This window comes from Mus caroli, chromosome 4 (assembly GCF_900094665.2).
Source record: "Mus caroli chromosome 4, CAROLI_EIJ_v1.1, whole genome shotgun sequence".
NCBI classification, from domain to species: Eukaryota; Metazoa; Chordata; class Mammalia; order Rodentia; family Muridae; genus Mus; species Mus caroli.
Window position 1 is genome coordinate 57,189,653 of NC_034573.1, and position 21,106 is coordinate 57,210,758.

The 21,106-nt window shown below is 45.4% G+C and overlaps 1 protein-coding gene across 7 annotated transcripts in view; it reads left to right on the plus strand.

Moving 5' to 3' along the window:
* The window catches only part of Znf618 (zinc finger protein 618), a 169,374-nt gene that overhangs the window by 127,896 nt on the left and 20,372 nt on the right, over positions 1–21,106 (plus strand). For all 7 annotated transcript variants that reach the window (XM_021160790.2, XM_021160791.2, XM_021160792.2 and 4 more), the window contains 4 exons: positions 91–126; positions 220–297; positions 8,291–8,380; positions 19,810–20,049. In XM_021160790.2, coding sequence (XP_021016449.1) covers positions 91–126; positions 220–297; positions 8,291–8,380; positions 19,810–20,049 — 444 coding nt within the window. The remainder of the gene's footprint in view (positions 1–90; positions 127–219; positions 298–8,290; positions 8,381–19,809; positions 20,050–21,106) is intronic.

The following is a 21,106-nucleotide window of genomic DNA, read 5'->3' on the forward strand; positions in this document are numbered from 1 at the left end:
ATGGCTGGCAGAGGTCACAATGGCCAGGGACTCACAGAACTCCTGTTTGTTTTGTTCCTCCTGCGGCTGTCGCCTCCCGCCTGGGTACAGTGTTCAGTGTGGAAGGGGCTCCCGAGAACCGGGCAGGTAAGTCTTTGTGGCCACCCATTTTCTCTGTTTCCAGCTGGGTTCTTATGTCTTCGGTGAGCAAAATGTTTAAGGCTGTGTGTTCTCCCACAGACCCCTTTGACCAAGGTGTCGTGGCTACTGATGAGGTGAAGGAGGAGCCCCCAGAGCCTTTCCAGAAAATTGGACCAAGTATGTGGGACTCTGGGGCCCAGGACTGAGGGGTGGATGGGTGAAGGAGGTGGGCTGACAGTTGGGCTGGGCAGTCTAGGGACATTAGCTTTCTAGGAGCTGCAGACAAGGTATGGTCAAGGTCACGGTAGTGAAAGTAGCCAGCTCACAGCAATTCATTTATGGTTCCCTGCTAGCATGCTGAACTTTTGTCTCCCATAGCAGTGAGGGAAATGCTCCTGGCCAACTTGGTAGATGTTAATGAGCTTGCAGACTGCATGGTAACACAGTGCCTGGAACATGTTAGGAACTCAGAGGGTGATGACCGAGGACATTTGAGGGACATCTCAGTGAACAAAGCTGAATAGGGCAGCCACCTGCAGACATCTACACTTATTCCATAAAACCCCTGAGGACAAGAACCATGCTTGTAACTTGTGTGTCTTCAGCAAACTTGTCTTGAAGGCTGTACAGATATGGTTGACAGACATGGCTCTGCACTTGGGTGTGAGGTTGTAGACAAGTGAGCAGTTAGAACCCAAAGCATTTCAGGAGCCAAAGAAGCTCAGAATGAGAACCTCAAAGATTTCCAGGCAAATACAGGTAGGAATGGAGCCCGACATTTCAGGCAGAGGTGTGCATGGTGGGTGTGTGTGTGTGTGTGTGTGTGTGTGTGTGTGTGTCCGTCCACACGTGCACACTGGCTTTGGCAAAGGGATGAAACACAATGGTGAGTTCACGTCTTAGAGGACTCTGAGTTTTAGGATCCAGTGTGTAGACTTGATCTTTATGGAGCTGAGTTCAGGATGGAGAGGAACTCAGGCTGCTAGGAGGAGACTAGATAGGGAGAGATCCCCAGGATCAGTGTAGGCAGGTACCGTAGGACCACAAAGAGGGACATGGTTCCCGTGCATTGGTTACTATCTTGCAAGAAGAGGCCGTTATGGACTCAGGTTGTTCATTATGATCAGGAGCCAAGGCTGTTTGCAAAAGCACACACCAAAACAGAATGAGGGGATAAGGAATGCTGTGGAGAGGGGAGCTCTGCCTGGGCTCTTGGAAGGTTCCAGATGCTGCCCATGGGGCCTTCCCTTCCTGTTGTCTCAACATACTTAGGGGAGCTCTTTCTGACTCATTTGGGAGCCTGCAGAGGACACGGTGTTTGCAGAGGGGCTTGTGCAGTGCCTGTCACATACATACTAAACATCGGAGACATGGGGGCATGAAAATCGTCCTGTGGGTTGGGAAAACAATGAAATCCCCATACTGAGAGTGAGGTTGTAGGAGCACAGCAGATGCTCACCTGGAAACTGGGCACAGGAACTGGAACATCTTTTCCATGGCTAGGGAATATATGTAATAAGTGTCCAGCCCAGTTTCTGCCTCTTATCCAAGGTGTGAGATGAGGGTGTTACTGGGAAGCCAACCAGGACAGGAATTTGAAATCTGGCCCCAAACCTACACCCCAACTCTACACCAAGCTGCATGGTATCTTATTTCTGAAGTCTGTCTGAGCCACCCTGCAGTGGAGTGACGATAGCCCTCCCCTTTCAGCATGGTCACAGGGATTGGAGAGGACTCTACTGTAAGTAAATTAGCATGGTCCTTGTCACATTAACTAGGTAGGACCTACAGACCAACCATTAAGATGAAGGATGCACATGATTTTGATCCCAGAACTCCAGACAGCAAAGACGATGGATCTCTGAGTTTGAGGCCAGCCTAGTCTACAGAGTGAGTTCCAGGATAGCCAGGACTACACAGAGAAACCCTGTCTTAAAAGCCAAACAAAACCACCAACCAACCAAACAAACAAACAACCAAACAAACAAACAAAAAAGAATGAAGAGCAGGATGAGCCTTGTTCTGTGCATAACCTGATGTACAGCCCTTTCTAGGATCTGGAGGACTCCCCACTGAGTGCTTTGGGATTTCCCCGAGGAACTCGGGATTGGTAGTCAGCACACCCCCAGCTCACCCCAGCAGAACTAAGATAGCCGCAGCCATGTCAAGTTCCCTGTAGAGTGAGAGTGTGTGGGAGAGGATGAGGATGCTATGTGAGAAGGTCTGTGCTATGAATCTCTGAAAAATAAAGTAAGCATAGGACAAGGGGAGCCTGGTTACCCTAAGGGAAGCCCCAAAGTTCTAGGGAAGAGGAGGGTTCCTGGAGGGAAGTCTGCTTTCCACACTACATCAGCTGAGCAAGCGGAAGAGGAGGAAGCAAAGTCATGGTGACCCAGAGAACAGCAGCTGAAAGAAGAGGGTTGGTTGACTGCCAGTCCCTGTGAGCTGCAGGCTGGGGTTGACTGCTGTGGCTGTGGGCAGAAGGGACATGAAGGACAGTTATCATCTATTGAGAGAGGGAAGCTGGCTCACATGGTCTTCATGCTTGGATAAGGGAGAGAGCATGAAAAACAGAAACAAAAACTCAAGAACAATGAAAATTCCACTTGACAAGAAAAAAAAATGCAAGGAGAGTCCAGGGAAGACTGTATCTCTAAACACCATCTGTGTCCAGGTCTAGACAGAAACAGTTCTGCACACCACATATAAGAAATTAATATAGGTTCCACACGGTAGCACTTACTTGTATTTCTGGAATTGAGTGCTAAGCCAGGAGGATTTCAAGTTCAAGGCCAGCTTGGACTACAGAGCAAGAATCCTGTGTGGAGGAGGGGAGGAGGAAGTGGTGGAGGAGGAGGAAGAGGAGAGAGAGAAAGTTGTTACCACTCATTTCCCATGTGGGCTGCCATAACATACCACACAGCCTAAAGGATTAACAGTAACTGCTACAGCTCTGGAAGCCCAATGTTGTCCTGCCCATGGCGTTGGGTTCTGGTGAGTTGTGTCTTCCTGGTTTACGGATGACTTTTGTATGTCACCCCTTATGGGTGGCAGGGGAAGGGAGATGGGAGGCTGAGACCTGGTGTCTCTTCTAAGGACACTAGTCCCCATGTGGTTCCTACCCTCATGATCTCACCGAATCCTAATCATGTCTCAGAGGTCCCAACTCCAGATGGCATCACAGTGGAGCCCAGTACTTCAGCATGTACGCACTAGAGGGACTGTTCACAGGTTGCACGGCCCTGGGGTTGTATGGTGAAAAGCAGCAGATAAAATTAAAAAGGAACAGGGCAGAAGATCAGAGAGGATGTAGGGAAGACAGAATACAACAGCAGAATGAAACACTGCATGACAGTAATGACAGAGTTGCTCTGCACAGGAGAAATTAGCAACATGAAGGACAAGTGGTAGTGGAAGACTTTAAGAAATGCGTGAGAGCAAGGAACTAGCTCAAAGGGACGGATGGTGTGACCCATATGACAAAGATCACAAGGACATAATAGAAGAAACAGTTGTTGAGCTAATGGAACTTCTGTATGTGAGAGTTTGGAAGGCCTGTCATAACGTCAAGTGGAGTCAACACGTGGATGTACTAACATCAGTAGATCCTCGTGGCTTTAACGGTGTAGGTAGGAAGAGGAAAACGGAGGCATCTGCATGTAGAAAGCAAGTCGTATCTACCCCTGAGTTCCAATCAGATGTCTTGAGAATAAGAATATCATCTTGGAAACATTGTATGTGCCAAGAAAGTCAGTATGTTTGGAAGGAGAAAGGCTGTAAGAATTTTACACTGGGCAAATTGGAATTGACATGCAAATAAAAAAGCAAATTCAGAAAACCTTTGAAAAAAAACATCTACTCAGCAAACTGGTCAATGGAGCATGTGGAAGCACCCGAGAAGCTGTAGTGTAAGGGGATGTGTGAACAAAGACGTTTTAACCATTGTAAATCAGATTATCCTAAATATAGATGTGAGTTATAAAACTGGACTGAGAGTAGCTCAGCTTGTAGATAGATGTTTCTTGAGCATGCTCAGACCCTCCCTGCGCTCCATCTATAGCATCACATAAACTGGGCATGGTGATGCATGCCAAACACAACCATGTGGTAAGTTCAGGGCCAGCCTGAGCCTGTGAGAACCTGCTCCTAAAAAAGGGATAAAAATTGAAAGTAAGAGAGAGGCATGGATTGGTGAGTCATACAATAGAGTTATAGTGCTGTGCACAGCAGAAGACTGGCTAATCCCACTGGGCTCAGAGTGTGGTCCATGGCCAGCAGGATCAGCTCATCAAAAGTTTATTCAAAATGGAAATTCTTTAACTGTAGCCAAAACCTATGGCACCAGAATCTCTGGAGTAGAGCCTGGTGGTTGATCTGTACTGTGGGACTTTCTTACATGTGCTAAAAAAATCTCAGATAAAGGTCTGGAGAGATGGCTCAGTGGTTAAAGGCTGCTTTCCTGGAGGATCAGAGTTCAATTCCCAGCACCCACATCCAGCAATGTATAGCATACACCTATAACCCTAGATCCAGGAGATCTGATGCCCTCTTCTGGCCTCCATGGCCATCCACACTCACATGGCATCCACACAGAGACACATAAATACAAATAATTTTTTTTCAGTTTAATAAGAAATAGGTTAAACACCCTTTCTCAGCAGTGAAAGACTTTAAAATGCCATTTCTATCCCACTGTTAACAATTAAAGAAATATATCTTTATGCTGTCTAAAATAATAAGGAATATTGAACACAGGTGAAAATGGGAAAGCAAAGAGCTCATACCCAAACAGGCAGAGCCCAGGAAGACACACCAGAGTATAATGCACAGAAAAAGTGCAGGTTGACGCTCCTGTAGCCAAGATACTTAAGACCAATAATAGGTTTTGATTTTTGGATTTTTTGCATATCATAATGAAATATTCCAGGGTGGAATCTGAATCTAAATGCAGAATTTACTTACCTTTCATATATGTGTGTTGATAACCTCTAAGTGATCTCATTAAATATTTGTAATGTGACACAGAGACTCAGAGCTTGGAGTTCCCTACTTGTGGCATCTTGTTGGAGCATTACGGGTGTGGGGATTAGGATGTTCACCATGTAAAACCAAATTGATCGTGGCAATAAAAGCAAGCTTTATAATCTCCCTGGTGAGAAAACAGAAGCTGTCAAGCTCATTTGAAATAATCCCAATCACTGATGGTTTACTAACATCATACCTAGTTCTTATCTTTTCTCGTTGCTTCTGTGTGTCTTTCTTGGGGACTTTGGCCTTCTCCCTTAAAGAGATTAAAGGCCCCGTCATGGCTTATTGTGGCACCGCTGTCTGTTTCCTTGTGCGCACATACCGCCGGTGCAGTTTTGAAGTCGTGTGATGGTTTGATCGTCTGTCTCCCTTTCCACACAGCAACTTGAGGATAAGGACATGACAGTTTCTGCTCAGCCTCCGCTTCAGTGCCATCCTTGCTTAATGAATGAAAGCACGGGATCGTGTAGGAACATGTCATTAGACACATGCAAACACGTAGGAATCACGACCTGACAGATCACTAGGAACTTAATAATATTAATGCCAGATGAACTAATAAAGTGGTTTAATTAAATGTTTGAGCAATGCTTCTTAAACTCTCCCATGCATTAGAATGTTCTCATTAAAAGATAAATTTATGAGCCACACCCATAGAGATTTTCTTTTAACAGATCTTGGATTTCTGTCAGGCTCCTTTGGTCCTAATGTTACTGGTCTGGGAATCACTTAGGAGCAGTGTCTTAGGGCAGGTCTCATGTAACATAGCCCAGGATGACGTAGAATTCCACGTGCAGATGAACCTCTTCCCCTTGCCTCCCTATTGCAGGGATTACAAATATGCACCACCATGTGCAGTTTATGCAGAACTGGGGAGGGAACCTCGGGCATCCTGCATGCTGGGCAAGTTTCCTATCCCTGCAGTAGAAATTTTGAGGCACAAGCTTTCATACACCAAGCAATAATGTGCCTAATTTAAAAAGTAAATCCAGAGACGCAATGGAATGGGAGGGCTTATTGAAGCCTTTAGTCTTTGCTGGAGCAAATGGATAAGATTATGTAAGATTGAAATAATATAATTAAATTAATACAGTTGATCCAATAACCTTGACAGGAACTAATATACATACTTTTTCAGTATTCATGCATCAGATCCAAATATTGTTTAACTACTCAAAATCCTAAAGTTTCCGTCTTGGGAGGGAAGCAAAGGGGACTAAGAAGCCGGCAGAGACAAAGCTGCCTGTAATATGTGTGACAAAGTGTTGATATCAGGACTCTACAAATAATGTAGCAATTTTTTTAAAAGGAGATTCACAAAGAAAAAGCTATAGTTAATTATACAAGAAAAAATAACCAATTTCCTTAGCAATCAAAGAAAAGGAAAATAAACCTGTAGTGTAATTGGTTCCTCCCTCCCAGGTCAGAGATGCAAAATAGAGAGGTGGTAATTGTGCAGGGTATGGTTGGGTGATGGTGCCGAGGTTAGCAGAAGCCTCCAGAAGGGCATCCTTGCCCACCTAGCCCTAGGAAGTCATGGGCAGGCTCCTGAGCAGTGACTGTTTTTTAGATCACGTACCAGATGTGCAGAAGCCCCTGTAAGGGTGTGGATCCCAGCGCTTTTTAATAAGAGGGGGAGTGACTTGCAACAACCTGAATGTCCCTTGGTGGAGGGCAACTGGCTCAGCAAATTCCCAAGTCCCATGGGAGCCATGTATCCAATAAAGGCAGTCCTGGAGATCAATATTTATTGATTGGGCAAGATGTCCACAAAGTATTGTCGATTGAATACACCAGGTTACAAAGAGGATATCGATCAGGGATGGCTAATTCAAGGCCATAGGAGCCAGACAAATGGTAGCAGCAGAGAAACACCAGAGGGGAGGGTGGAGGGGTGTGGGGCAGGGCGGGGCAGCTGTTGATGTCCTGTGAGATGATGTTACCCTTGGTATAGGGATTGTAGAAGATGGCACTTGCTCCTTTAAAAATCGTTGAGCTTGTGTTTATCAATATTTTATAACTGTCCCCAGATGAACCATTTTACATTAGACATCTTTAAAGGAGGATTTAGGCAGAACCTAGAGAAATATAATGGTAAGAGTCTATGATGGACCAGCAAGATAGCTCAGCAAGATAAAATGCTTGCCTCATTACCTTGTGCCTGATACCTGAGCTTGATCCCCAGAATGCATGAAAAGGTGGAAAGAGAGAACCAACCACATAAAGTTGTTCTCTGACCTCTACTTGTATTCTGCAGCACATATGCACCCACATATACCTCAGACACATATAACAATAAACAAACAATATTTAAACCTAGTGAGGACTAAGAAGTAGGACCTCAGCTCTGGTGGGTGGGGCTACCCTGGAGACCCTGGAGATAAGGGACCATGGTTGTGACCCCAGCAGTGGGCAAGGCTTACAGAAAGGCTGATGGGAAGGTTGGCTTGGGGATCCAGCTGGGGTCTTCTTAGCACCAGGGCTGGAGCTTTTGAGACCCGAGACTAGGATATGTTCGGCACTGTTCTAAGAATTCCACACTCAGAGCTAATCCTCACAGCAGTCCTCTGGATATCCCCCTGTTACCTCCCTCTTACAGGTAGGAAAATGGAGGGACAAAGTGGTAAGGGGCAGGGGAGTTGGTTCAGTTCATAAAGTGCTTTCATGGAGACTTGAGGACCTTAGTTCAGATCCCCAGGGCCCAAATAAAGAGCCAGGTGTAGCAGCATATGCCTGTAATTCCAAGCTGGCAGAGAAGGGTGGATTCCTGGAGTACACTGGCCAGCCAGTCCCACAAAACAGTGAGCTCTAGGCTCAGCAAGAGACCTTGTCTCAAAAGATGAAGTAAACAACTGTTGAGGAAAAAACCCAAAGTTGACCTCAGGCCTCCTCACGCATGAGAACCCATGCACACATGCGTACAGGCACCCACTCTGCATTCCTACCCCATACACAGAGCACAAACTGTCATAGATTACAAGAGAGGCCATGCCGGGATTTGAACCAGACAGAACAACTCCACAGTCCAAGTTGAGTCTGGTTGGTGATCCCATAATGGATTGGAGTTTGGGTGCTAAGAGATAACTGATCTCTTGGGGGGGGGGGCAGGCGCCTGTTCTCACACCTTTTTCTCCTTCTGCAGAAACCGGCAATTACACCTGTGAGTTCTGTGGGAAGCAATACAAGTACTACACGCCCTACCAGGAGCACGTGGCCTTACATGCCCCCATCAGTGAGTTACTTCTCCAGTCGGGGAATGGGGAGGCCTGGGGAGGGACAGTGGTTAGCCACTGGCCAGGACTCTGGAGCCTTGCCAGGGAAGGTGTCAGGAAGGTGAACTCAGGTCTGGGCTATCAGGTGTCTGTGCTGGGCCCATGAGGTAGCCTATGAGGTAGAATAGCCTAGAAAGCCTGCTCAGAAACCAACTCGGCAGAGTCCTCTCAAAGTAGCTTAGGGGACTGTCTCTCATACAGTGGGTGTCTAATAGATGTGATTTGTCCAGGAACTGAAGTGGGCCCTGTCTCTACCTTCTCCACACACCTGCACGTTGTGGATTGCCTGACTCTGTGCACACCCCTATAGTTTCTATTTTGGGATGTAGCTTTCTTTCTGGTTGACCACTGCCCAACCTTGCTGATGGGAGGGTGCCTAGACAAGACAGCCCAAGTGGTAGAAAGCTAAGGAGACAGACAGCATGCTAAGGTGGGAGGCAAAAGACCTGAAAACCAGGCCCAGGGATCATAGGCTTACTGGAGACCATGACCATCCCTTATTCCTCTCCTGGCAAGGATACAAAGGCACTCAATTGCCCCTCCCAGGGAACATCAGTTTTCCATTCTTCCGATGCCTGGAAGCCTTCCTGGTGACTTCCCTGGTGTCTTTCTGCAGATGACAGTCAGAGGAAGGTCAATCCCTAAGTGTATGAGCCAGAGGGCCTCAGCCTTTCACCCTTTCCTGTACAGGTAGAGACATAAGTTGTGATGAGGCAGGATTTACATGACCTCTGGGGCAGTAGGGTGGTGGTGTTTAGGAGTTTACCTGTGTGGACATCTCACTGCATAACTATGGGGATCATCCCCCATTCTGAGAGTGGGAAGAGTTGGGGGGAGAGAGACAACCTAAGGTCACAGCACTGTCTGGGGGTGGTCCCAGGCCTTCAACAGCAGCATAGGCAGGTGGCTATGACTGAGGGTATCCAAGTAAGGATAGAGTCATCCACTGCTCCAAAAGGGGTAGCTTCCCAAGGAGTTCCTCCCTGCTAGCAGAGTGGTTAGGCAAAGTGACTCTCTGGATTGCAGCTTCAATCCTTTATTTGCGCTGGGGTGTGGTCCTTGGACTGTTTCTGTGCTGAGCTGTTGAGTGACCTTTTGCCTGGTGAGTCTCTCTGGGCTCAGGTGTCCCATCTGCTGGAGTTCTTGTGGTCTTTCTACCCCAGGATCTGGACTGACATCGGCAGCGGGAGATGACTTTCAGGTAGACACCTACTGTGGCCCTAATGCACACCATATGGAGAGAGAGTGTATGGCAGAGGCTCTACTGACTGGGTACCATCCTGTCCTTCTGATGCTGGTGCCAGGCATTGGGCTGTTTGTGGGTAGCTGCTGCCCAGTGCCAGAGAGCATGTTACCTAGAATGCTCTTAGAGAGAGGCGTACTCACAAGACCTAAGGCAGCTGGGTTTCAGCATTTATGTTACTTCTTTGCTTCCCAGAGCACATTGTTCTATTCATTGTGTTAGTAAGAGGGGTGTGGGCTTGAACCCCTCCAGGCAGCTGCAAGCTTGCCCCTCCACCCTGAAGCTGTGCAGTCTCCCTTGACACATGAAGAAGAAGAACACCACTTGCACCCTAACTTCCCTGATACCCTGGTGCTTCCCGCCCCCAATGGACTCCCTACATCTTTCTTATTTTCGTTTCTCTCTCTTTCTTTCTCTCTCTCTCTCTCTCTCTCTCTCTCTCTCTCTCTCTCTCTCTCTCTCTCTCTCTCTCTCTCTCTCTCTCTCTCTCTCTCTCTCTCTCTCTCTCTCTCTGATGTAGGTTCTGTTTTTCTGTATCTATCTGTTGAATGTGTTTGGTACTTATTTGCTGATGTCTTCTGAGAATTTTAGAAGCACCTTTAAAAAAAAAAGATTTAGTCTAGTTTCAGCAGAATGGCTTCTTCAAGGCTGGGCAGGAGACAGTGGCCTCGGGATTGGATCTGTGTGGGGAAGGTAGGCGCTGAGTGTGAAGGTGTGATTGGGTGGGTGGCCATGGCTGGGCATGTGTCTGGCGAGGATCCAGAAGGCTGACTGGGGAAGTTCTCCTGAGTCCCGTGTGTGTGTGTGTGTGTGTGTGTGTGTGTGTGTGCGCACGCAACTTATGTCTGCTTTTGATTTCACTCACAAAACATTTGGAAGGCTCACTGGTGTTATAATATCAGCTCCTTTGTTACTGCTGATGGGTTCCCCACTGTGAAGAATCTGAGTCTGTTTGATCACTTACCTGTTCGCTTGGGTCAGTTCCAGCTTTAGGCTGACATGAATAGAGCTTCTGAGAAATGCTTTTGTGATGCTGTCTGTGGGCTTGTGGGTCATTTCTCCAGGATAGATACCAAGGGATGGAGCAACTGGGGAATAGATTCGTTTCTTTTTTAATTATAACTGACAAACGATTTTCCAAATAGCCCATAGGCTCCCCAGGATCTCCACTGCCTGTTATGGGGTGGTAGGTGTATCCAGCAATCTGCTTCCTGTTGCTTTAATGTGTGGGCAGTGGATTTAAGTTCTGCTTCATGGTAGCTGGTGATGTTCATACTCGGCATGAACTTAATGTTTGTCTCCTTATTTTAGTCTGGAAAATATTTGTGTAGATAATTTTCCCAGGGTTTTGTTGTTGTTGTTTGTTTTTAAAGTTTGGTTGTTTGTCCTTTCATTGGCTGTTGAAATTCTTGTCCATTCAGGTTGGTCCACATCCCTCGTCACATGGGTATTTTCTCTGGCAGAACTGGTAGGTTCTATGCAGCACTGATGAGTGTCTCTCACGAAGTGTACTTTATCATTCTTTGCTACAGTAGGTGCTTTCTGGATCTTTCCGAGGTTATCCTTGCCTGCCTCATAATGGTGAGGCTCTTGCTCATACTGGTTAGAAGTGTCCCAGACCTCTGTAACATCCACACTTAGGTCTGCAGTTGAGTTGCACTCACCTGTGACTGAGGTGAGGCATGAGGTTAGGCTTGTCCTGTGCAGACTCTGGTCGCCTGACACTGTTTGTTGGTGTTACCTTTCCATGTTCAGGGCTGCTGTGCTCTTGCTGTGATTAGTTGAATGTCTAAGGGTGAATGGCTTTCTTTTTGATTGATCCATTTTTCTATCTTTATACACACACCATAGGTCTTACTTATTACTGCTCTTTAGGAAATCTTAAAACAGCTCTTGTTAGATTTTTTCACTTTATTCTTCTATTTAAAAAACTATATGGCTCATCTAGGAACTTTATTTTTTCACATAAATGTTAGAGGCTCGCCAGTTTCTATCAAAATAACAATGATGAGGAAAGGTAGGAAGGATAGAGGAAGAGAGGGGCCAAGGAAGAGAAGGGAGGAGGAAGAGGAAAAGAAGGGAGGAGAGGGAGTTGGGGCAGAAAGAAAAAATCAGTTGAAATTTTGTTTGGGATTACATTGAATCTATGGTGTTGGGTCTTTGGTCCGCCCATGGCTATGGTGTTAGGACTTTGGTCTATTCATGGCTGCAGTATTGGGTCTTTGGCCCATCCATGACTATAGTGTTGGGTCTCCCAGCCAATTCCTGGCTGTAGTGTAGCTCTCCAGGGATCTGGGGCTTCTTTAGTTTCTCTCAGCCTGTGTACTCCTCAGTCTTGACACCTGTTTCATTATATATTGTGTGACTTGGGATGCTACTGTAATTCTTAAACTTGAATTTCCAGATTGTTCCTGCCATTGCACAGAGGCAGTAGAACTTTGTGTTCTGGATCTGTATCCTGCAAGTTTATCAGATTTGCTCGTTGGTTCTTGTGGGTTCCTTTTCCTGTGGATCTCTTGATCATGATGAAGTGATCTGCTAATAAAAACTCTCTCCTCCCCGGCCTGCATTCTTTCTGATATCTGAGGGTGTTGTGGTCCTCACAGCTTTGTTTTAGGGTGTGCTGCACAATGTTGAATGGGAGAGGTGAGCGTGTGCACCCGCCTGCTTCCCATCACAGGGTTCAGTGTCTCACGGCTCAGTGCCATCTTGTCGCCCTTTCCTGTTGTGTCAGTTGCAACAGGTTCTCAAGGCCCTCGTCAGCTCAGGCCACCCTTCACATGGAGCCTGCTGGAAGTCGGACCTGTAAATCAGGGTTATGTGGCTCTTTCCTTCTGTTAAGATGATTGCGTGGATTCTTAACTTTTGTTGTTGTTTTGCTAGAGTAGTAAGTGGCATGTTTTCTTAATGAGTCATTGTACCTATGTTTTATTAAAATAGTTGAGCATACCAGAAAATCAGAGTGTGGAAGAAAGTTACAACATTGGGATGTCTCTTCTCTGTCAAATTTTCTGTTTCAAAATAGAATATATTTGATGTATACAACTAACTTTAAATATACACAGCTATACATATACAGAAGCACACACTAAAGATGCCATCACAGTGTGAAATTTGCAGAGGAACTTTGAATTATAGAATAGTCAACATAGCTTGAACACTTATTTTCTTTAAGAACATCTTTCCTACTCTGATAAAAACTTCTCTGGATTTTTCCTGACATTTAACCAAACTCTCCCAAGGGCAGGGAACTATGATCTTAAATTAGGAACATGCCCTGTGACCAACCATTGGGGTATTACTAAGGGTCCTTTATCAAGAAATAAGTCTTTAAAACACAAAACACCACCAGTGAAATAGGTTAATCCTATAACAAAGTTCCTACCATTTACAATGTAAAAGCAGTAAGCTTTAGTTCATGGATGCACCAAAATTCAGAATGTAAATCCACAGTCACCTTGTGCCCTTTTGTAATCCCTTACTTACCATATTCCCATCCCCCAACAGTCACCAATCTGCCAATATTATTGTTTTTGAATTTGCATTCCCAACATATGTGGACCATGACAGAACGTGCTTCACCATTGAGTGCTAGCCTGCCTTTCTGTAGCTCACTTCTTTCCGTGAATGAATACACATTACTTAAGAACAAGCACAGTCTGGGAAATGCACTAGGGCATTTTGTTGTGCAAGCATCAGAGTGTATAATTTACACAAAATAAGACAACTGCAACTGCTTTAAGTGGTGTGACATTATGGAATCACTACCATCTCTGTGGTCTGTCATTGACCAGGCACTGAATGGCAAGCAGTATATGATAGACATCATCCAGCCTTTATCTGCTTTCTCTTGGGTAAATATTTGGATTGTCTCCACCTTGGACCTCATGCAAATGGAGCTGCCATAACTATATGTACGAGTCTTAGTGGTATGGCTAGATCGGCAGATATTCGTTTGAAAACAGCTAGTTGTTGAGGCTGGCCGATAGGTCATTGGGTAAAACACCTGATGTGCAAGCATGAGGACCTCGATTTGGTTCCCCAGCATCCACTTAAAAACTGAATGTGGAAGCTTGAGTTGGTGATCCCAATACTGGGTTAGGAATGGAGAGAAGTGTGTACCAAGCGCTTGTTATCCAGCCAAAACAGTGAGTTCTGGATTCAGTGACAGACCCTATCTCAAAAGTGCTACTGCTAACTCCACCACCAACAGTACCAGCAATACTGTGGAGAACTAAGAAAGCGGTCTGAGGTTAAAGTCTGGCCTCATCTACCCCTGTTAACAAGGCACACCCCTGATCCTTCTCAAGTAGTGCTATTCCCTGATAACCAAGCATTCAAAGATGTAAATCTATGGGGGCATTCTTATTCAAACCACCACAGTCTACTCCCTGGCCCCAGACTTGTAGCCATATCATAAAGCAAAAATACATGCAATCCAACATTAACAGAAACAGCAAAACAATAATGTAGAGAACTAATAAAGCTATCTGAGGTTGACCTCTGGCCAGCATATGTGCACACACAGATGAGTGCACTAACACACATGTGCACAAACACATACATATCCATAGATTAGCTACAGTTTTCAAAGGTAAGTGAGCCATTTTAACTCCAACCAGTGCCATGTTCTTCCTATAATGTCCTTACTAATTAACTTAATCAATTAATTAATTAATTCTGTGTCATAGCAACTCTGTTTCATAGAAGCAGTTTCACAGAAAACTCCCTTCTCTTCCATTTTCTGAAGAATTTATATAGAGTCGAAATTGCTTTCTATAAATATTTTGATAGAAATTCAACACTTATATTCTCAAATCTGGCATTTTCTTCATAGGAAACATCATTTAGGAAATGTATTCTTTCTCTATATAATTATTTAAATTTTCTATATTTATTTTTATTATATATTTATATTTATTAAATCTATAATATATAACAATAACATTAATAATTTAGTATAAATTTAATAAATTAAAAATTAATTTATTAAAATATAATGCCAAAATATAATTTTATCATATATTTATTATATACATCATATTTAAAATATAAAAACAAGTAATTATTTTAAAATTACAATTGATTTTAATTTATTTCTGTTGTGATCAAATATGTATTGTTATTTCTGATCTTTGCAATTTATTGAGTTTTGTTTTATGGTCAACCATGTATATGGTCTCTCTTTGCTACGTTTTTCATGTTCATTTACCAAAAGTAATTAATCATGAGTAAGCTTGTGATTTGTTTTGTAGTATCAATTAGTTGAATTTGATTGATAATGTTCAAGTCTCTCTGGCCTTTCTTGACTTCAAAAAGAAATTGGTTTGCCTTATCAGGTACTAACCCAAAAATCTCAGGAGCCTCAACCCGGTTTTTCCAGTTCCTCTTTAAGATGCATCCATTTTTGACTAGTTGGTTTGGATGTCTGCTGTTAAATGCACACACAGTGTCACTGTGCTTTGAAGAGCTGAAGTATCACTGTAAATGATGCAACGTTCTTTATCTCTAAAATCAATTCTTCTGTAATCTTCCCTACAATATATTATGACCATCACACAGAGGGGCTTTTCTATTGTGTTTATACAGTGTTTCTTTCCCCAGGCTTTTGTTTGGTCATTTTCTGGCATTTTAAGTAGCTATAGGCAGTCCTAACTTCTTTATCTGCTGTGGTAATCTGTGCTTTTCCCCTTTTAAATTTTTATTTTTAAGCTTCAAATTAAAATGGAACATATAAGCCAGGAATGATGGTATACGTCTTTAATCCCAACCTTTAGGAGACAAAGGCACAAGATTCTATGAGTTCAAGGCCAACCTGGTCTACTTAATGAGTTCCAGGCCAGCGAGGGCTACACAGAGAAACCCTGTCACACACACACAAAAGAAACTGTCATGGTACAGTACATGTGAAAGTAAACAGAGAATAGAACTATTTCCTTTTAATTGAACACTTTAATACATTTACATTTAATATAGCTTATTGGCATGGTTGGATTTCATTTGATACTATGTATTTTTCCATTCATATTGCTAATTTTCACTCTTGTTTTCTTGTCTACTGCTGTACTAATAAAGTATTTTCAATTTATTTTGTTAATATTCTTCTATTAGCTCTTTTTTACTTTGTGGTTTATAGTATACATCGTCCATGTATTATAGTCTATCATGAATTTAGGTCATAACCACCGAGTCATCTTTCTAGACCTCTGAAGCCTTTTAAGTACTAACCAGTAATACTAGTTCTTACCAACCTGATTTTTGTTGAGAGTCATCAGCTTTGGCCAAGAGATTTATATTTTTCTTCTCTAATTTCTTTTTCCTCTCCCAAGACTTTAATTGCATGTTTATTAGATGCCTGGACGTGCTTACAGTCAGTTCAGTCTGGGTTTACTTTTTCATCCGTATTGTTCCTCTGTGATTCAGTTTGCCCTGCTTTCAGATTCATTAATCTTTTCTTCTACAGCATCTAATCTCTGCAAATTCCTTCTTAATAGCTCCCCTTGTTCTCTGCTACATTCATAGTCTTCTTTAAACCTTTGAGTACTGGGTATGTTTAATAGCTGCTTTAAGGTTTATCACTCATCATCTTATCATCATTTTTATTTCTGTGTCTTCTGGTTGGTCTTCCTTTTGATTTTGAACTACATTTTCCTGGTTCTCCCCAAAAGTAATTGTTTTATGCTGCACATTATAGATGGTATGTTGTGGGCTTAACTGGGTTGTGTTTTCTTTCTCTGAAAAGTGTCACCTTCTTTCTGGCAGATTTTCTTACAGAGCAACTTGATACTTCATAGTCTTGCTTTGAGAAAGACTATGAGAGCAAGTCAGGAGTCATTCTTATTTCAGGGTTACAGTAGCTCTTCCAAGGCAGAGCCCTTCTGCTTAAGACAGCAGGCCTCCTTTCTGGCAGGTGAGACCAGAAAGTTCTCCTAATCTTGTGCAACTTCTTTGAAACCTCTGAGTGTGCACACAGGTGTGCGTGTGACACACACACACACACACACACGTTTTCTCTGCAGAGATTCGCTCTACACAAATTATTTACTTTTTAGCTAAAGCCTTTAAGGAAGCCTCACTGGACATTTCTGGAATTCCTTCTTGGCTCAGTTATCTCTTCTTTGTCATTCTGTCCTGCCCTGTCCAGCCTCATCACAAATCCTGCCCTGGATCACTGTCCTTTCGGTTTAGGTTCAGTGAGTGGGTATGCCCACTGGGCCCTACTCTGTCCTATGAGCTGATTATCTCTAATAGAGTTTGGGGAATGAGCTGAGACACCCCAGGTCTGCTCTGTGGATCACATCACCAATTGATGAGGGCTGTAAGCTTTGATTTAACTGTCTTAGCTTCATCAGGAACCCCAGTCCTGTCCCAACCACTCCATCGTGGCCAGAAGTCTTCTTTCCAGGCCATGACGTTTCACCCGTTCCTACCTTCTGCCTTTAGTGTGCAGAATTCCTTGTCTTCACCCCTGTTCTTTAGAGTATAGAGACAACCCATGCCTCTCCACTCTCTTAACTTTTATCTGTATTTTTTCTACCTAGATTAATTTTTCAACTTCCTATAGGAGAGACTTTGCACCCTGTCATTGTTTAGGCGTGTTATGAATAAAAAAATCTCACGGGTATTTCTTTCAATGGGAAGTAGCCAATCTTTCAGAGATGCTCATTCCTAGTGCAGGTCCAGGTATCAGCTCCAGCCTGATGGTGCTCATATGAGGTCAACATCTGGAGCAGACTGGTAGGTAATGTCAGTTGGGAACCTGCTGGGACCCATCCATGCTCACGGTTAATCCACTAAGTGATCCTGAAGTAGTGACCAGACCTCTATGACCCCATCTGCTTTGTCCTTTGGGGCAATGGGAGGAGGAGGAGAGCCTGGTGGCCCTGTTACAGCCTCTTGTTGAGCTTCCTAACTCTGCATTCGACCTCGGTATTCCAAGTCTCCCCGTTCTGACTCTTCAGTACATCCCCTCATGGATAGCATGAGTCGTCTCCATCACTCCCTGTGATTCTCTCAGGCAATGAGCTCCTACACTCAATGCATGAAGATAGGGGGATGAACTGGAACACTTGGGCCTATAGAGAGCCGGGTCATCCATGGTCACAGCACTCGTCATTGATGGCAGTCAGTTCCTGGAAAGGAAGAGGTGATGATGGTCAAGAAAGGCATTTTCAAGGAGGGCTTCCTGAGGAACTGTAGCATGTAGGCCTTAACTGTTAAGTTACGCGATCAAAGGAAACAGCCTGGGAGAAGGCCTTGAGCTCTAAGGACAACCGGTGTTAGAGGAGTTGAGAGAGTGAGGGGCCTGAGCTGAGTCTGGTGAGGTGAGAAGGCCCAGGCAGGGCAGCTGGAAACAGATGATTGCCTCGGTTTACTGGATCAGGTGTCTCACAGGTGCCCTGAGGTCCCTGTTCTAAGGAATGCCAGCAGACATCAAATATGAAACTATCCCCAAACATGGTTCTGCAGCCACAGAAATGGGTCTCTGAGGAAAGCGGCTGGCCAGGCTGCTGCTCATGGCCTCTGTCCTTGTTCCCAGGGCTCTGGATGTGTGGATCCATGGTGTCTCATGATTCTTGGAGGGGATCTAGGATATTCCTAGGCCTCCTTGAGCTTCTGGCTGCCTGAGATCCCATGTCATCTGGCACCTTTTTCCTGGGTGTCCTTAAGGACCGTGTTAGAGTTCCTGGGCCTTTGTTTTCCTGTATCTAAGCAGGAACATTAGTAGTGATTTCCTTGTGTGGAGCAGTTACTTTAAGGGGATGTCTCTGGGCTTTCTAGATGTCTCACTGAATCACTGTGAGGCTACCCACTCAGAGAGGGCCATCCTGTCTCATCAGTGGGGCTAGGCAGGGGAAACTCTGTGCCCTGTAGAGTTCGGAGCCCAGGACTGTTGAGGCCAGAAGACCTGGAGCTAGGCTTCCACGATGGGCTGGCCTCTCCAGCCTCATTACAGGCCTGAGAGTGAGCCTCTAGCCCTAAACTGTTCCTCCCACCGGGAGACAGTCAACAGTCAGAGGTGTTCCAGGACAGCATCAGTGTTGGATGTGTTGGGAGAAGCCATCAGATAAGCCATCCTTCCTGTTTGACTCAAGTCAGAAAGAAAGGGAAAGCATACAAGGTATCCTTAGCCAGCAGGGAGCTCCCTCAGCTTCCCTCACAGCGAGGCCCTGGGCATCTCCTCAGCCATGCTGGGTCACGCTAGAGCTGTGACTGAGTGACTCCCCTCCCTGTGGCACAGCTGGCCTTATAAAGACAAGCATCTCTGAGAGCAGAATTGTAACAAGGACCTGCCTCGTGGAGCCAGAAAGCCAGATTGGCTCAGAGCAGTGACCCAGGCCCTGTGTACAGGTGGGGCTCTCAGGATGGTGCTCAGTCCTGGGGTTTCTGGGACCCCCTCTCTGCCTGGTTCCGTTCTTTCCATGGAGAGACATAACTGTAGACCTTCCATGGTTTCATGAAGCAGGTCTTGTGTGCTTCTCTTCTGAGTGAGTCAGTTTAGGCCCAGGCTCAAGGCACTCTGCCCACCCAAGACCACCATTCTCACGACCTAGCTCCCTAGAGGATATGAATAAGGAAGGCTTCCCAAACCTTACAGGGAACAGGCATACCTCTGTGACAAAGGCAGAGTGTCCTAAAGAGAGCAGTTCCCAGCCCCTGCCCATAGGGTTCTGTAGGGCCCCTCTCCTTTCCCTCTCCCCTCTCCCTACTCTGCTCCACTATCCAGCTCCAAAGAACCTTCTGCTCACCATCACTTACGAGCCAGATTCCCTTTGAAGGAAAAGGGCTGAGAATCAGATATGCTAGAAAATGTTCTCCGGGCTGGGGTAACTAATCCAGATTCTCCAAGGCTAAAGACACAGACCCGCAGAGACTGCACAGAGGTGGGGGGGGCGGGGCAAACAGGAAGCCCGAGCATGATCCAGAGGTCAGGCTTCCTGAGAAGGTAAAAGGAAAACTAGGGAAGATTCCCGACTTTCAAAGGTTCTCGGGCTCCTCATGGGTGCTTGAGCCCTTGCTTTCTATTCAAGGAGGGCAGGTTGGGCAGAGAGGCATCAGAGTGGGACTTCGGGGACCCGTGGCTGAGAGGCCACCTCCTCGGCAGGCTCCAAGGGCCCTCAAGGACTGAGAGCATGACCCTCTCAGGTACCGCCCCCGGGTGGGAGCCACCGGAAGATCCAGACACGGGTTCTGAGTGTTCCCATCCAGAGGTCACCCCATCTCCACGCTTCGTGGCAGCGAAGACCCAGTCGAACCAGTCGGGGAAAAAAGCTCCAGCCTCCGTGGTCCGATGCACCACCCTCTTACACCGCACCCCTCCAGCCACCCAAACTCAGACGTTCCGAACTCCAAACTCGGCATCTCCGGCGAGCAAGGCAGCTGCAGGTACTGACGGCCTTTATCACCCGTGCCTCCCTGGATTCCCACCCACCATGTGCCGTAGCTGTTCCCCTGCAAGAACAAGACTGGAGTTCCCATCATGCTTTGGTGCAGACTGGGACCCATGGCCTCTGGCCACCTCTGTAACCCTGGCAGACCAAGTTATAAATCTCAGCTGGAGGTTTATACAACAAAATTTGCAAACATTTTTCAAAGTAATTTGATGTTTTTTTTTTCCCAAATCACGGCCTAATGGGTTCTGTTTTATTTGGCCTTTGTGAAGTTTAAAAGCCTTTTTATTAAAGATTAATAGGAAGTATTTGAACATGAGGAGAGTCTGTATAAAAAGAAGTTTGGGTTTCTGGCTGTGTTAAGACATCAATCTGGCTCCTGGGTCATGTTCCTGCAGGGTAATGGTTCGTGCCTCCTTCATACTAGGTGTCTGTACACTTCCCCTGTTCCACAATCCCCACTACACCCTGCTGCATCCCTGCCACAGTGGTCCCATGGCAGGATGGCAAGTATCATTTCTGATTGTGACCACACTGTTGTCTGTGACCATCCAGCCCTGTTTGGACCTCATGGCATGAGCTTTCATTGTCACCTTTCAGAAAACTGTCTCAAGCTGTTTCAGCATAGAAATGGCCTCCATCAAATGGGGCGGCAGACTGCAGCTCTGTCTCTGTGGGCTCCCACTCCCTAGAGTTTACCCATGAAACCCTCAAGGAGGTAGAGACTCAGCAGGAAATCAGAGGATGTCAGTTCCAGGCCTATGCAAAAGGGGGCTATGGCTCCAGAAGGTAGCAAGGTCCCCAGTAGTCGTTTCTTCCAAAACAGAAGACATACTATGTGCTAGGTACCAGCTTCCAGGAGTCCTGGGACTCAGACTTGTATGAGAAAAGCCTTGGTCCACCTACCCAGATGTCTGAGGCGCTGGGTCTTTCAGTTGCTTTCAGGAGGCCAGAGCTGCCCACTAAATGTACAAAATGTTTGCATTGCGAGGTCAGATGAATGAGCCACTGAGGTCATTCATTGGTAGCCTGTGCTTGCCTCTCCTCTGGTT